Below are 16395 nucleotides of genomic sequence, written 5' to 3'. Positions count from 1 at the left end.
TTGCTATAACATAATATTGAGATGCAGCCATCGTCTTATCGTTGGTGGGCAGAGAAGAATAAGTCATGCGTCCCCTCATCCAGTTCATATATGGCCAGCGCTGCACAGGTTAGATGAGTAAGAATGAGCCACAGTTGTTTCTATAGAAATAACCTACTGGAAAGACTCTGAGGGAGGTTATTGTCATGTGAGCAAGCTGTATAACTGCAGAAGCTTATATGTAAAAAGCAAAAGAAGAAACATTTTCCTTTCTAAAAAAAATATGTACTTTATTGCATGTGTCACTGAAATAAAATAATCTTAGAGAAGAGTGAAACAATTATTTAGGGGTGATTTAGTGGAATAATGAGATATTATCATTCACAAACAAATGTAATTAGATTAAGGTTTGAAAGGTACAATTCAAAAACTCATTGTAAACAGCTCAAGTAGAATTATGTTTCTAAATTACTGCAGTTTATACTGAGAGTCCCTGGAACTTTATAAATTGTACTGGCTGCCTATATACAGTGTAAGCAGCTATTTTGTGAATTTAAGCACTAGGAACGGAGTTGGGTACGTGTTAACGGGGAAGAGAACCCCAACACGATTTACACCTCCACTAAAATGATGATTCCTGAAAAAGAAGAAGGCAATTTAAGCAGACTTACCTTAAACCCGAAGATCCAGCTCTCCGACAGCAGCGCCTGCAGACAGCCAGTCATTCCAATGAGGCAGCTGTCCGGCACTTCACTTGGACGTCAGTGCGCTGTTCATTCATGTTAATTTAAAGTGGCAATGTTTGGACCCCTCAGGCTTACTGTTTAACAGTAAGTTGCCGTCGGAGAGCTGGATCTTCGGTTTTAAGGTAAGTCTGCTTAAATTGCCTCCTTCTTTTTCAGGAATCGTCATTTTAGTGGAGGTGTAAATCGTGTCGGGGTTCTCGTCCCCGTCAACACGTACCCGGTTAATTTTCAGTGCTTGAGACAACTGTTGCCTATCTGACTGAGAATAGGATTATGGGGTATAGTGCGATCTAACAGTATAGACCCGGTTCTTGCCTAGTGTGAAGTTTAGCGAACCTCTATTATTGAGATCTGATCTAAAAATCACTCTTAACTCTTGCAAAAAAAATAAAATAGAAAGCTGACTCTACTGTACCCCCAATAGTACTGTTCTTTGCAGGACAGTTCTAGTTTACATTGTGGACTAGTAAAATTGAGTGGTGGTTTACCTGAGATAGCCAATCATTATCTGAGGTTTTCAGGGGTCAGATGCTGGTTCTTCCTTACACAATCACTGTCAAAGCTACGGTGCAATCCAGGGGCAGAGATCTTACAATTTGGAACTACACAGAGGAGCGGGAAGAGAACAAACATGAGTACTTGCTAATGCTATGATTAAAAGGACCAGGATAGTGAGTTGCATATGTATTTTTGATAAATGTGTTTTTTTTGGCTGTGGTGTTCCTCCAGAACAGTTTTTATTCTTTGAAAATACATCTGAAAGTATGATGCAAAGCTAGGAGTCCCAAAGATAGAATCAATGAACAAAGAAAGGTTTGTCAAGGCGACTTTCTCTTTGTGTCACCATCCCTAGAGTTTAGGTTAATGTAAAGACTAGGCGGACTTGGACAGCACACCAGACGTGAGAACAGCAGCTGGATTGACAACCAGGTAAGGAAATTTGCTTATAATATTAATTTCTTGTTTAAACAAAGAATTTAAAATGAACTCAACACAAAATTGTTTTTTTACTCTAAGCAAGCCTCTCCTCTGGATAGAGTTTGCTTCCTCTGGCATCAGATAGGATTCAAAATGGGCTTCTATGCAGGGAGTAGCTTGCTTAGAAGAGAAAGCTAATTTTTGATAATAAAAAAATAATATTTTGGTGGATATTTTTACTAAAGTCAAAAGGCATCTGTAGTAAATTTACCATCAATAAAACTAAAAGCCCTTTAAGTATAATCAACCACAAATAAGCAGACTTAACCAAGCAATTATGATCTGTTTTGAGAAAGTGCCTTAGTGTCTGGGACAATTAGCCATTTGGCAAAATATATATAGATAATATATTTTAGACTTTAGATTCATAAAGTTTCCATTATAGCTTCAAAAGTCAGTTTGAAAAAAAAATGAATTAAAACATTTTTCATTGATGTTATGAAAAGTTTGATCATACATGGTTGTTTTACATATATATTTGTATATATATATATGTATATATATTTATTTATTTTTTGGGAAGACGTGACCTATAGATTTGTTTTTTCAATTATGTGTAAAAAAAATATATATAATATGTCTTTTTAATTATCCCAGCCAAAGTCATGCCCAGTCATTTGGTAGAACTTCATATTAAATGGCTTGTAGAATTCCCGCAGTCTCTGGACAACTTCCGGGTCTATAATTGGGTGCTTCCTGCCCTTGGTTTTCCCCAAGCAGTGGGGCTTGCTGCTCCCCTCTGCCTTTTTCAAGCATGGAAAGCCCTTAGTCTTGTTAAAATAAAAGTGTTTGTCGGTGATGATCCTTTTAAGCCCCAGGAAATCTTGAACAATCCCCAGTTCTCCGGCAGGATCCGTGATTAGTCTCTCCCCGCTCACAAACAGGATCTGGCTCATGGGAAAATACTGAAGCCAGTTCTCCAAGTGCTTGGCATAAATGCCAATCTGGATGGCACTCCACGAGATGTCAATAAGACCAGTAGTCCTGTTTCTAAATGTCAGACTCTCAAATGTAGGAATGTCCGGCCGCTTGGACAACGTCTGGGTATAATCCGATATGACTCGAGTTACTGGATCCCTCACCACCACAATCAGCTTAGCGTCCTTCGACATAGCTGAGATACGGGCTGGTGTTTCCTTGGTCACAAAGTAGCTGGGAGTCTTCTCCATGGTGATCTGGCCATCTAGCGTTCTTGGCATCAAGTCCCTGTCCATAAAAATAATCAAACAAATTAGTAAAACAATACAATATAAAATCTAAATAAGTACAGTAAGGTAAGGAATAAGTAACAATCCATTGTAAACACTAAAATATAATAATAATCTTTTTTTTAAGGTCTACACATTGTACGATATCCATAAGTATAATAAAATTGTGGTGTATTTTGCATATAAATTAAGATTTTCTGTAATAAATGTTATTCTCTTAAAGGGTTTGGAAACCATCTCACTCATACAGCTTCCCGTGAGACATTGAATCTGGGATATTCCTGGCCGAATAGGGCGGTACATTATTTGATGTAAGCCTCATATGATAACCTCATGTCTAATGACATGATGCCATCTTTGGTCAGAAACCCACTTCTTTAGTCTCTCCTGGCTGTGTGCTTCTTTTACTGGATGTGGGCTCTCAAGAAAGAATTCTGAGGACCAAAAGGATTCAGTTTCCATGTACCTTTCTGTTTTCCAGGGTGTGGATTTGGTAACAGTGGTACCAGAGACTGTTAATGGTATCAGGATTCTCCTGTGAGAAGTTTCTTGGACTATAAAAAAAAGTACATCAATATTTGTGCAAACTGTATTTTTATTTTTCAAGAATAAGTGCTCTAAAAGTAATTTTGGAGCCCTCGTGTGAGATAATTTCATAGACAATTCAGTATGTAATCCTCTGCAAGTATGACCCATATATCTTTTTTGTCTTTTTTTTTTTATAGCCCAATGGCTTTTTCTAGGTTCACAACCTTTAATAACGTTTCCTTATATCTTAGTATGTCACATCTTTCCTTTGTCACAGGAACTGTAAAATGGATTTACTTTGGGTAAGTTTACCTGATCATACAACTATAAGTATAAAAAAACTTCAAAACATCTCTAGATATTGAAATAATAAATTGTTTTCCGAAGATTTTGTGAATAATGCAAGGCAACAGTGGCCTAGTGGCAGGAACATGGCTGAGCAAACATAAGAGAAAATATATATATATATTGATTTGTAAAAAAATAAACATATACTGTATGTCACCGTTATTTACATACGATTGTACAATTATTGCTACAGATTAAAATTCAACACAGAGCCACATCTCGCCAGTGGAGAATGAAAAAAAAAATGCTTTGCACTATATGTTCTCAAGTCACGGAACCTTCACTTCAAGTGTACCCCAAGCTCACTAAAGTAGAGGGAAATTTCCTTATCCCAAGTTCATTATACCAGAGTGCAATATATTCAGGCCAATCCATGACAATTAGAGATGGTCACTGACCCCCGTGTTTTGGTTTTGTATTCGGTTTTGGATCTGGATTACCTTCGTGTTTTGGTTTTGGTTTTGGTTTTGCAAAACCGCCCTTGCGTGTTTTGGTTTTGGTTTTGGTTTTGTTTGGTTTTGTTTTGCTATTTTTGAAAAAAATAAAAAAATTTGGGTCTAAAATAACCTAATTTAGTGCTCCACCAGTTTCTTAGATAAGTGAGGTAATTCTAAAGCTAATAAATTATGAAAAAACAGTTGAATCCCTGGTAGGCCATCCTTAATGCGAACACTTGTCTGCAAATTATACAGTCAAACCTGGTTGTCTACCTCCTCCATCTTTGATTATTGGCAATGTAGCCATCATCTTTGGGTGTATATTAGACCCTACACTTGTAGTTGAATATTAAAAAAGCAGCCTGCACAGACTGTGGAGCTAGAAAGTAGAATTAAATGGACCACGGTACTTTGGTGGCTATCTAAGCCCCCCCCCCACCCTCCACTTGTAGTTGAATATAAAAAAAGCAGCCTGCACAGACTGTGGAGCTAGAAAGTAGAATTAAATGGACCACGGTACTTTGGTGGCTATCTAAGCCCCCCCCCCGTCCTCCACTTGTAGTTGAATATAAAAAAAGCAGCCTGCACAGACTGTGGAGCTAGAAAGTAGAATTAAATGGACCACGGTACTTTGGTGGCTATCTAAGCCCCCCCCCCGCCCTCCACTTGTAGTTGAATATAAAAAAAGCAGCCTGCATAGATTGTAGAACTAGAAATTTGAATATACAAAGAAATGGACAAAGGCAGTTTGGTATCTGTTTGCATCAGATCCCCTCTACACTAGGAATAAAATAGAAAACTATTCAGCCGTTGTATAATCTAGAATATAAATAGAAATTGAGAAAGGCAATTTGGTATCTGTCTGCATCATAATCATCAACATCCTCATTAGCGCCCTCGTCACCTCCATAAATCTCCCCCTCATCCTCTTCTATTTCGAAAGTGGCATCCTCAATTTGTGTATCAGCGGTTACATTCGGGCTGTTCAGGTACACATCAGCATAACTGCTGAAAGGGCCCTTCTTTATGGGTACACTAAAAGAATGCTCACAAATAGACATACCACTGTTGGATAGACTCTCCACAGGGATCGGTGTCATTTCTGATTCAGAGCAAACATTATTCTTCAATGCCTTACTGTTATCTTGCAGCTCGGCTTTGACGCGTAACAGTAGTTATGCACCACTTGTAGGGTCGGTAACATTTTTGGATCTGCCACTAATAGCCAAAGGTGAAGGCCTCATTCTCTCTTTGCCACTGCGTGTGTAGAATGGCATGTTGGCAATTTTTTTTTTATCGGCACTTGCTTAGTAACACTTTTTTTTCGCTTCAACACAGTAAATTTTTGGGGGGTTTTTGTTTTTTGGACTGATTGGGAAACACTCTGTTGTTTGACATCGCCTTGGCCAGATGACGTACTGGGAACACTAACATCAGGAATGGTGACAGAACCTGGTTGCTCATTCTGATCATATGTGGACTGCTTTGAATCCATTCTGAGCGCAAAGTACTTGTAGTGGTAAAAATTATTTGGTAAGATGCTGCTGACAGATATGACTTTTGACAGCCAGAAATATTTATGCACAATTATGGGGGACACCCCAAAAGCACTGAGGAGTGCTAACAATTAGTTGGTAGATACTGCTGACAGATATGACTTTTAACAGCCAGAAATATTTATGCACAATTATGGGGGACACCCCAAAAGCACTGTGGAGTGCCAAATATTAACAAAAAATAATAAACCTCTATCCTCCTCTCTTCTCTAGCGATTTTTGTTACAGCAATTGCAAGAAGAATATTGGATTCTCTGTCCCTGCTCTAATCAGCCTGTGACTACACCCTGCTCTCTCCCTCTGTAAAATGGCGATGGATTGCTGTGGAGGCGTGTATTTATAATGTTGAAGTATCGCGAGAACCGAGCCCCGAGATCCGACGACATCTCGATGACGTTCGGCCTCGATTTGGATTCGGAACGGGCGTGAGAGTACCGAGCTGCTCAGCTCGGTACTCGGATACCCAAAGTTCGGGTGGGTTCGGTTCTCGGGGAACCGGACCCGCCCATCTCTAATGACAATACACCAGGGTTTATTACCCTATACTCCCTTTATGTCATGGCAAGTGCAGGATTTTAGACAGAGGACAGCTATCACAGGGACAAACAGAAGATTTTCAGTCACAAGTCTACTTTTTTCAAATTCCTTGTCACATTGTTGATACATGGATGCATAACGTACATATCTCAAAGGAGGTGGGGGTGTGGTCAGCGCTCCCTTTTAAAGTTATATGAATAGCAGCCTGTGGGGACTGTGAGGAATAAGGGAAGTTCCAACCCTTATGAATGATGTATAACAAATATAGTGTCCCCTTGGCACTCACAAACAAAGTGTAAATGATTCTATAGATATTTAAACCTTTTATTTAGGTCTCATGAATCAAAAAGTATAACAATAGGTTGCAACCTGCATATGCATACACAAACGTGGTATATGCTGTAACAAGTGTGTCAATATGAAAACACATGCACAAAATCCGTAGCAGGATAAAAATATATGTGCATCAATAAAAGTCCATAAACCCTTGATTAGCTGGGCTACAAAAAGCTGGATATGCAAAGTCCAATATTGTAAAGTCAATTTCTGAGCAAACATACACAAATGTCCCAGAGCATAGATATAAACAGGAATATGGGCTCCCAAAATACAGGTAATCCGGATACTGTATAGGTGAGCAAGAGTCCCAATAGATGAAGCGTAAAGCCAGCGAGGGTGAAACAAAGTCTATGGGTTGGTAACAGTCTTACCCTAAGCAGGTTGTGTAGCGCTGTCCCATTTTCACACGATACTCCTTCCACTCGCTAGATCCTTAAAATAGAACTAAGTCGCGGCCGCGGCTAAGTTCAAAGGTACGCATGCGCATGTAATGTATTGCCGATAGGCGAACCTCAAGGGGATTCAGTCCAGAGTCCGGAATGATAATAAAGGCTGCGGCAATTCCCCTACGCGTTTCGCTGTCAGCTTCTTCATAGACTTTGTTTAACCCTCACAGGCTTTACGCTTCATCTATTGGGACTCTTGCTCACCTATACAGGATCCGGATTACCTGTATTTTGGGAGCCCATATTCTTGTTTCTCATCTATGCTCTGGGACATTTGTGTATGTTTGCTCAGAAATTGACTTTACAATATTGGACTTTGCATATCCAGCTTTTTGTAGCCCAGCTAATCAAGGGTTTATGGACTTTTATTGATGCACATATATTTATCCTGCTACGGATTTTGTGCATGTGTTTTCATATTGACACACTTGTTACAGCATATACCACGTTTGTGTATGCATATGCAGGTTGCAACCTATTGTTATACTTTTTAATTCATGAGACCTAAATAAAAGGTTTAAATATCTATAGAATCATTTACACTTTGTTTGTGAGCGCCAAGGGGACACTGTTTTTGTTATAACGTACATATCTAACACACATAAGCACGGTATATATTAATTCTGTCCTACTATAATCTTCAAACGATAGAGTACAATAATATACAGTCTGAATAGAATGTCTCCAGTGGCCGTAAGTGGCACTGCAATTTATACAGCTGCCCCAATGAGGTAACATTACTAGGATAAAATATATTTGTGCTACTCCTTGGTGTTGAGAAACACTATTTTTTCTTACAAAATTTAATTGAATTGCACAGCACTGCCAGAGCCTCAAAATACATTGGTAGTATAAGTACATATTGCTTTTTTTTTATGTCAATAATTTTTATTGAAAGTACATGGGGGTACAGAGAGAGAAAAGGGGAAGGATGGTCAAAACAAGGGGAAATACATGGGGCACCCCCACACAGGGGGGAAGAAGTCACTCAATGGAAACAACGCTATAATATCAACAATATTTATACAGAAAAAGAAGAAAACGACTGCACAGCAAGGCATATTGTCCTACATTTTGGCAGTCTGAAAATAATCATGGTATAACTGGAGTGCAGGAGCATGTAACATGTTCATTGGTCTGGGGAGATTCTATGAGGGCCACCAGAGAAGGGGGTGGTGAGGAAACAGGGGCATCTCGAGTTGCACCAGGGCCATCTGTAACATATTCATGCCGTCTAAACCATGTCATAATTGGTACTGATGTAGAGTGGAAAAGGACATGTCTAATGTCTCCATCTCATAGCTATATTGAATTTTTAAGATAATTTGGGATATGGTAGGAGGGGTGGGAGACTTCCAGTTTTGGGCTACCTAGTGGCTATCAGTATGTGCCCTAAGAGATAGCAGTCTTGTTTAGAAATGGAAGTTGGGTATACATGAAGAAAGGCTAAGGCGGGGTCTGGAGCAACTGTGGTTTTCAAACCAGTAGATATCAAGGCGAAGACCTCACCACAGAGCTGTTTAAGCACCGGGCATGTCCAGAAGATGTGGAAAACATCAGCTACCTGAGTACATTGGCGCCAGCAGAATTTTTATTGGTTTGGCCAAATCTTTTGTAGCCAGTCTGAGGTGAGGTACAACTGAGTGAGAAGTTTGACCTGCATTTCTTTATGATTAATGCATTTTGACATGCGGTGGGAAGTTGAATAAATATTTTCCCATTGTTGCGGGGTGAGGGTTAGCAGATGTCTGCTTCCAAACGAAGTTGAGCTGGAGCTTTAGGGGTGGGTGTCAAGGAGTCAAGGTATCAGTACCAGAACGTTATTTCTCCTTTATTAGCACTTTTTGTCAGTCTATCTAATACATGGGCTGGCGGCGGGGAGAGAGAGCAAGGGGTCTTAGAGACAGTTGCCACCCAGTGTGATTTGAAAGTACTTAAATGTTTCAGATGAGAAGAGGCTATAATGGTCTTGGAGAAAGTTGAAGGGCAGAAAAAGACTGTGGGCAAACAGATCTGATAGAGAGGCATTCCCCTTATCTCTCCAGGTGGTGAGATTCAGACCTGGAATGAGTCTGGATACCGCTAGGAGGGAGAGATTTCGGAATGGGAGTGTAAAATCCGTGTGAATTCCTATGACCCTGTCCCACACCTGCATGGCTTCTGAGATGGACAATAGTCTAAGAGCTGCTGAAGGATGGGCAGGCTTGGAACTCCAAAGGAGGTCAGTTAGAGGATAACTTGGACACAGGGCCCTTTCAGTGTCTACCCATGGTTTAGAGGCTTGAGGAATTGCCCAATTTGCAAGTGGCTCAGTATGCAGGCTTCTTGATATGGTGCTAGGTTGGGGAGCATTAAACCACCTCGTAGTTTAGGTAACGCCATACATTTATGGGTAAGAAGGGGGCATTTCTGTCTCTACACATATGTCATCATTAAAGTGTGGAAGCGGGCCATCAGTCGTTTAGGTACACAAGTACATATTTCTATATTTACTTTTTAAAACATTAAAGGGCCCTGGGTAAAGATGATATTAACTGGCCCTGTCTATTTACTATACTCAAAGAAAAACTTAAAACTGTATCCTAAAACTAGAGAGTACTAAGTTTTCAAAAATGCATGCATTTTAATGTAGTATTGGCAGCCCAAACAGGCTGCACATGCGCTTTATATACCTTCCCTGCCAGCAGAGAGCTACTTCATGCAGTGGAAGGGGGGTTGTGTAAAGCAGATGTTAAGCTGGGTACACACTACAGAAATTTCAATTAACTTCTTATGCCGAGCGATTTTAAATGCGATCGATGTTCCGATCGCTCGGTCCATGGACTGCATACACACTAGCCTTGTTTAGGACGATAAAGGGAAGAACGGACGTCCCTTTAGCGTGATTTTACAGCCATGTTGTCGTGAGCAATGACTGTAATTTCGTACTCACTGTTGTGGATCGGTCGGAAGTTTATACACACTACACAACGGAAACGAGATTGGAACGAAAATATTAAACGGTACGACCAACCAAATGAAGCGACAATCGTCCATTTGGGCAGACTTTCGACCATCGTGTCACTGCACACATTGACCCGACTTTTGAATGAGCGGTCGTATGTCGGCTGATTTAGCCGATTATTGGATGAAAACTGTGTAGTGTGTACCCAGCTTTACAAACGCCAGTTGGAGATTCTGAGAGGCATTCAGGGAAAAAGACCTCCAGGGAGAGTCCCCTGCAGCCTGTCAGAGAGAGAGTAACGGTAGTCTGAGAGGTCTGAATGAGAGTGAGACCACATAGAGGGAGAAATGAAGAGAGAGTGAACAAGGCTTCTCAGTGAGGAGTGACAGTGCTTACTGCAGATTGGAGCAATTTCGGACACACAGGCTGGAGACCAGTGGGATAAGTAACCCATGTTTAAATTGTTACTGATTTACATGGGCTGAGTATTTTTGTTGTTAGTAAGGTAGTGAACAGGTGGAGAGACCTGAAATATATTTGCAAGACCCAAAATTTGCAGTACTGTGATCTAGTGTCAAGGCTGAAGTGTAGGGAAAAGTATTTAGGGGATAGAGACTGAGTCTAAACTGAAGATAAGTGCATCAACCAAAATATGATCATATTCCTTATCTGTGGGAGGGCATTATAACTGAGAATTGAGATACTAGTGGTTGCTAATGGAAATGTTTGGCTACGTCTAAGAGGAAAAGAGGGAAGTGAATGTTTGTTACCTTGCTCTGCATGCATACTGATTAGGAATGTAAACACCCAAAGTTATCCTTAAACCACTGTTTGAATGAAAGAGATATATTTTTGACATATAAAACTTATAAAAAACCTTTAGGAACCTGTGCCTCACTAATAAGTGTGCCAGTGTGGTTTCTAACGACCAGCCTGGTGTATTGCTTCTTCATTTGTGCATGCCTAAGTCGAGGGGGGAAGGGGGGCGGAAGATTCCTTAGTCTCCCTCTGGTGTTTTTCACTTCCACATCATTAGTCTATGAGGATCCTCTGGTACTCAGACTAAGATGGAGGGACTGTGCAACAAGGAAGCGAGGTAAAAAGTGACTGGTTTCCTTTATTCAGTGGAGTCAGCCAGTTGTGGGTCTTAACTAATAGTCATTAAATATAGCCTTTTATTTCACTAGTGAACATCACTGTCATACATTTCAGACTGGGTGACAAAATGACTTTCTCCACAATGTGCAGGTGATATGCCCACTTTGGGACACATGTATAATTAAAACTTTGTTGCCTATGGATTAATAAAAACATTACATACAGCCTTCCTCACAAATCACATAACTGAAACAAATAATAGAGAATGTCATAGTTTGAAAATAAAAACAAATTATTTCTGATTTCATAGTAAGAAACTAGCATTTTTTAAATTTATTTTTTAATTACGTACACTGTGCCATGCCCTGAATCCTGTGCCCCCAGACAACTCTTTCAAGTTCCCTGATAATAGGCACACCCCATGCCCATTTCAAGTCATCACATACGGGGTATGGGGGGATGGGGATAGTGAAGTAACTCATGACAACCAGTTAGTTGTATTGTTTGTAGTTCAATTCAAAAAATGAAAGCAAACATCTAGTTAATGTGGGTTACAACTTTTTCCCATTTGCAACAGTTTTCATTAATGTCCCTCTTTGAATTCGAAATGCAAACTAGAGAAAAATCAACATCAAGATGTAAATTTAATACAAATTTGTATTTGGTGGTGGTTTTAAACTGCAACACATTGCCGAAGGTTTAGTTCTCTAAACTGCCACATTTACAATACGGCGATTCGAGGCAGGGTTAAATGCCTAGCAATGTATTGCAGATTGGAAACAGCAAAACGCTGGCTAAACATTCAGTTTAGTCAATACCCCCACCAAAATCGCCAGAAGACAATGCCTACTTCTGCCTAGGATAGATCAAAAATGCTGTTTGAGCTATGTTGCCATTCAGAACATAAGTGGAAGAATCAATGACTTATAAATTATGGGGCAATCATTATTTATTGATTAAGATGCAAAATGAATTTATGGAGGAAAGTTATATTTTTCATTATACTGAATATTATTGTATTATTATATTATGGGGGACATTATGTAGTGTCATATGTGTGCTTCAAAAATAATTCTAGTTCCCATTAGCAATATAATAGTATTGCCCAGTTAATATAATTATATATTTATAGTTCCTCATAATATAATACAATAATATTGCAACCTTAATAAAATGAAAAATGAAATTTGCCCCAATAAGTTAATTAGAAGTGAATATGCCCCATAATCAATAAATAATGATTGCCCCCTTAATTTGTACGTGAATGGTGCCTCCTCTTATGTCCTGAATGGCAATATAGACCAAACTACATGCAGTTTGACCAATCTCGCCCCTCATCATCATCATCATCATCTCTCACAAACACCTCTTTTTTCTGTCTTTTTTCTAGCGGTTTTCTAAATGCTTTGTCAAACAGCAGCTTAGTGGGATGGCGACCCGTAAAGTGGTGATTTGCTAATCTTTGTTTTTGAGGCTTTAACCGGCAGTTTGGCCTTTAGTAAATCCAGAGGTCTTAAAAACACAGAAAACTGTCGGTTTCATCAAACCGCACCTTAGTAAGTCTAACCCCAGGATTTTACCCAATTTGCAATTGTAATGTTATTTATTCAATGCCCAAACCTAGTATACTGCCTGAAGAACTGGTCAGAGCATGAAATAAATATATATGTAGATATTTGCAAATTGTTCAAACACACTCTTTATAAAACAGTATGGTTAATGGTAATTTATTTTAGCCCAGGCTGCAGTTTCCATAGCAGCTGTCTGGTGAATCTGACAAGTAAAATGTTGCTAAACATTTTGTTACAATCTTCTTACATAATTCTTCTAGACTATGTACCACTTACCATGGTAATGCAGATAAATGAACACAAAATATGCAGCATTACTTCATCTTAGATTAATATTACATATATAGCTATTCATAACTACTTTAACATATGCAGCTACATAAACAGCATCGTAACATATGGACTGATATTAACTTAAAGGGAAAATATTAGTTTAAATTAATATCTACATAAGATGTAAACATATTTTTTTTAAACAAGTACCACAATTGTTGTGAGATCAGATAAAGGATAAGTTCAACTTGTTCTTTTTTGTGTTTAGGTTAAATGTTTAGGTTTATTTTACAAATGTAATCCCTATCATATGTCTACTTGTTAGCTTGGTGCAATCTCTCTCCCACCACTCCACATCTACTTTACCACTTTCCAAATCTCTACACTGGCTCCCTGTGTCCTCCATAATCCAATTCAAATTACTCGCCTTTACCTACAAAGCTCTCAACAACACTTACCCCTGCATACATCCCAAATCTCATATCAAAATACTCTCCCTTCCGCACTCTTAGATCTACCTCTGAACTGCGCCTAGTCTCGTCTCTGATAACCACCTCTCACTCCCGCCTACAAGACTTCTCCTGTGCTGCTCCCCACTTATGGAATTCCCTACCACGCTCAATCAGGCTTTCACACAGCATTCAAATCTTTGTTCTCTGAAAACCCATCTCTTTTTTTACAGCTTAACTTATCCCCGATATTACTATTCCCACTAATGCACCATCACAACTGCCACAATCTTCACTCTGAAACACATGTGCTCCTCTTGTGCCCTCTTCCACATAGAATGTAAGCTCTCTAATGAGCAGGGTCCTCCACACCCTTTCTTTTCAACTCTGCATTTATTTTGTCTACCTTGTACAGTATGTCCCTGTATTATGTATGTCCTGTTTTTCCTATTGTATGATGCAATATTGTGGCGCATACGAAGTATGGAGGAACTCTTGTGTTTAAGAGTTGTACGCACATCCATATTTCCCCTCTGTGCACACTGGAATCTCCTTGGTTTTACACTCCTTCACCAAGACAGTCCATCAGTGCACTTTAAGGTGTACGTTTACTTTCTTCTCTCAGGAGACGTTTCCACAGAAAAGAGGAGAGAGGTTTGCAGGGAGTAGGAACATTTTACTTAGTCACACTTTCCAAAGTGTAAATGTCACATCAAATTTTAACACATTTCTACCACTATAAAGCCACTAAATTCCTTGCATTAAAGTTTGTCTTTGTTCAGTTTAGGCTTATTTATGCTATTTAATTAATCATGAGAGTGAACGGACAACGAGATTGCCTTTATTTCTTGGAGCACATTTGCACATTTGAATATTTTTATTACATTGTGCAAGGTGCTAATGTCAACTCGCAGGAGTTCGGCGAGATGACAGCTTAAATTCAAAACGGCGCTGCCTTGTAGTTTCCCTTTACAAGGCAGCGCCGCTTTAAATTTAAGCTGTCATCTCGCCGAACTCCCGTGAGTTGACTAAACCAGAGATTGATACATTTACCCCCTGATCTCCACCCACTTTGAGCTGATGCAAAGTTCAAGTGCTTTTGCAGAGTGAAATGTCTGTCAGTGTTTCCCCTAAAAATGTGTCCTCGCCACCCCTTTATATCATTTCAATAATCTCGCTATGCAAAATAAAATCTTATTTTTGTAGTGCCCCACAAATCCTGCTGCATGTTTGTGCTAAGCCACAGGCAACCTCACTCCACCAGCAGACTGTGCAAACTTCTACTCCTCCGTAAATTACGTCATCTTGCTCTGCAAACCTGCGATGGAAACAATAGTGTTGCTTTTACCGCGGCGGAAAAAGTAAACAATTGAATATGCCCCATAATGGCACATGCCCTGACATTTGCACTGTGGTGTTGTTTATTTGCATTTTTGTAAATAAATCTTTGTGCCTGATTCATGTCTGAACGCAACTTTGTTCACGTAAGTTGCGTTTTGAAAAACAGCATGCAGCTTGAGTGTAGTTCTGGCCATATTCAAATCCAAACGTATCTCAAGATACATTTCTATTTTAATCTTAAAGGAAGTATGCTCTGCTTAAACAGTACTTGCCGTATGTATACACACAGAACAGACTGCATATGCATAAGTACAATAAAAGCTCATATCAGAGTGCATAAAAAAACTCTTTAATCTGTGAAACCCTTACTGGTCTTGTGCTGAGTGATCACTTACTTGGGGTGGCATAATGTTGTGTGGTATCCATTTGCTGTTGCCCTCCACCTCTGCTACGGCTATGCCGTGGGTGTGGGGGTCCCCTGAATACTCAGTAGTTTAAACACTAGTGTGGTGTGGAGTGAACACTAGTGGCGGTGCAGTGTAGCTGAAAGAGAGTTTGGGCACTGTGACAAAAAGAAGTATTGATGTCAACTGGATCAGTCTGCACCTTGTTTCTCAGAAAATGTGGACTATAACATATACTTATATCGCTACAATGTTTAAATGTATATATGCATAGGCAAACCGAGGGGGAGTTTCCTAGTGCCTGGAAACCCCCCGCTAAGCCTGGGGCACTGTATAATTGATGTGGTTGGACCCTGCCCCCGCTTCACACAGCTCTGCTTGTGAAGGGAGAGCTGCGTGCACCTAACAGTAGTGCATGCAGCATTGCCCATGTGTATTATAGGGATAGGAAGAGTTGGAGAGCAGCCAAGCACTGTCTAATATTATAGCCACGCCCCCATGCATGCTGGTCACGCCCACTGGGGGCGTGGTGTGGAAACCCCCCTCCGCAAATCCGGTGATATGTTCTTCTTAAAGGTGGCCAGAATTTTTATGGGTAAGTGTCAAGGGTGGTCTGGTTCCAAGACGCAAATGAGGGGGCTATAGCTGTGTTCCTTCCCCCTCCTTTCTCTATAGGTCACCCTGATCAGCTAAAGCTAGTTGTGGCTGAAAAAGCTTGTAATGGGTTAATATTGGGAGCATCAATTAATTAACCTTATCCTGTCCTAGCTTCTTAATTAACCTAAGTATGTCCCAATATCTTAGGTTGTGACAGGCTAAACACGTTGAAGTCAAATCAACAGGGGGCTATTGGGTGTGTTGGTATGAGAAAGTACATCCCTGTAACGGCCCCTTATGGCAGCTGCCAAATCCCTGATGGGTGATATCTAAGCCCACCCCATGGGCTAGTCCCTGGAGCATGGGAAATCTAACTGTGTTTTAAAGTAGCGACCCAGCCCTGGGGACAGAGTGTAGAGAAAAAAACTGCAAAAGTTACTGTGTTGGAGGGTTCTGCTGAACTAGTGGTGACTGTTTTCCTATGCAATCCATCCCCTACACCAGGAACCCTCCTCTATAACTTTTTGCCACACTGCCTTCATGCAGCAACCCCTTCGCCCCCCACACGGTGTGGGGGTATTTTCAAAGAGTTTTATTTTCCTCCTCCTGCTATATA

General features: G+C 40.1%; 1 protein-coding gene across 1 annotated transcript in view; it reads right to left on the bottom strand.

Annotated features, from left to right (window-relative positions):
- Nucleotides 1-321: 321 nt before the first annotated feature.
- LOC142161398 (heparan sulfate glucosamine 3-O-sulfotransferase 3A1-like) overlaps nucleotides 322-16395 on the bottom strand; it is a 137301-nt gene continuing 121227 nt past the window's right edge. Inside the window, exon 2 of the mRNA XM_075216972.1 lies at nucleotides 322-2909. Coding sequence (XP_075073073.1) covers nucleotides 2288-2909 — 622 coding nt within the window. The 3' untranslated portion in view covers nucleotides 322-2287. The remainder of the gene's footprint in view (nucleotides 2910-16395) is intronic.

Source organism: Mixophyes fleayi, chromosome 6, assembly GCF_038048845.1.
Source record: "Mixophyes fleayi isolate aMixFle1 chromosome 6, aMixFle1.hap1, whole genome shotgun sequence".
Taxonomy (NCBI): Eukaryota; Metazoa; Chordata; class Amphibia; order Anura; family Limnodynastidae; genus Mixophyes; species Mixophyes fleayi.
The sequence above is the reverse complement of the archived record's forward strand: the minus strand, read 5'-3'. Positions and strand labels throughout refer to the sequence as shown.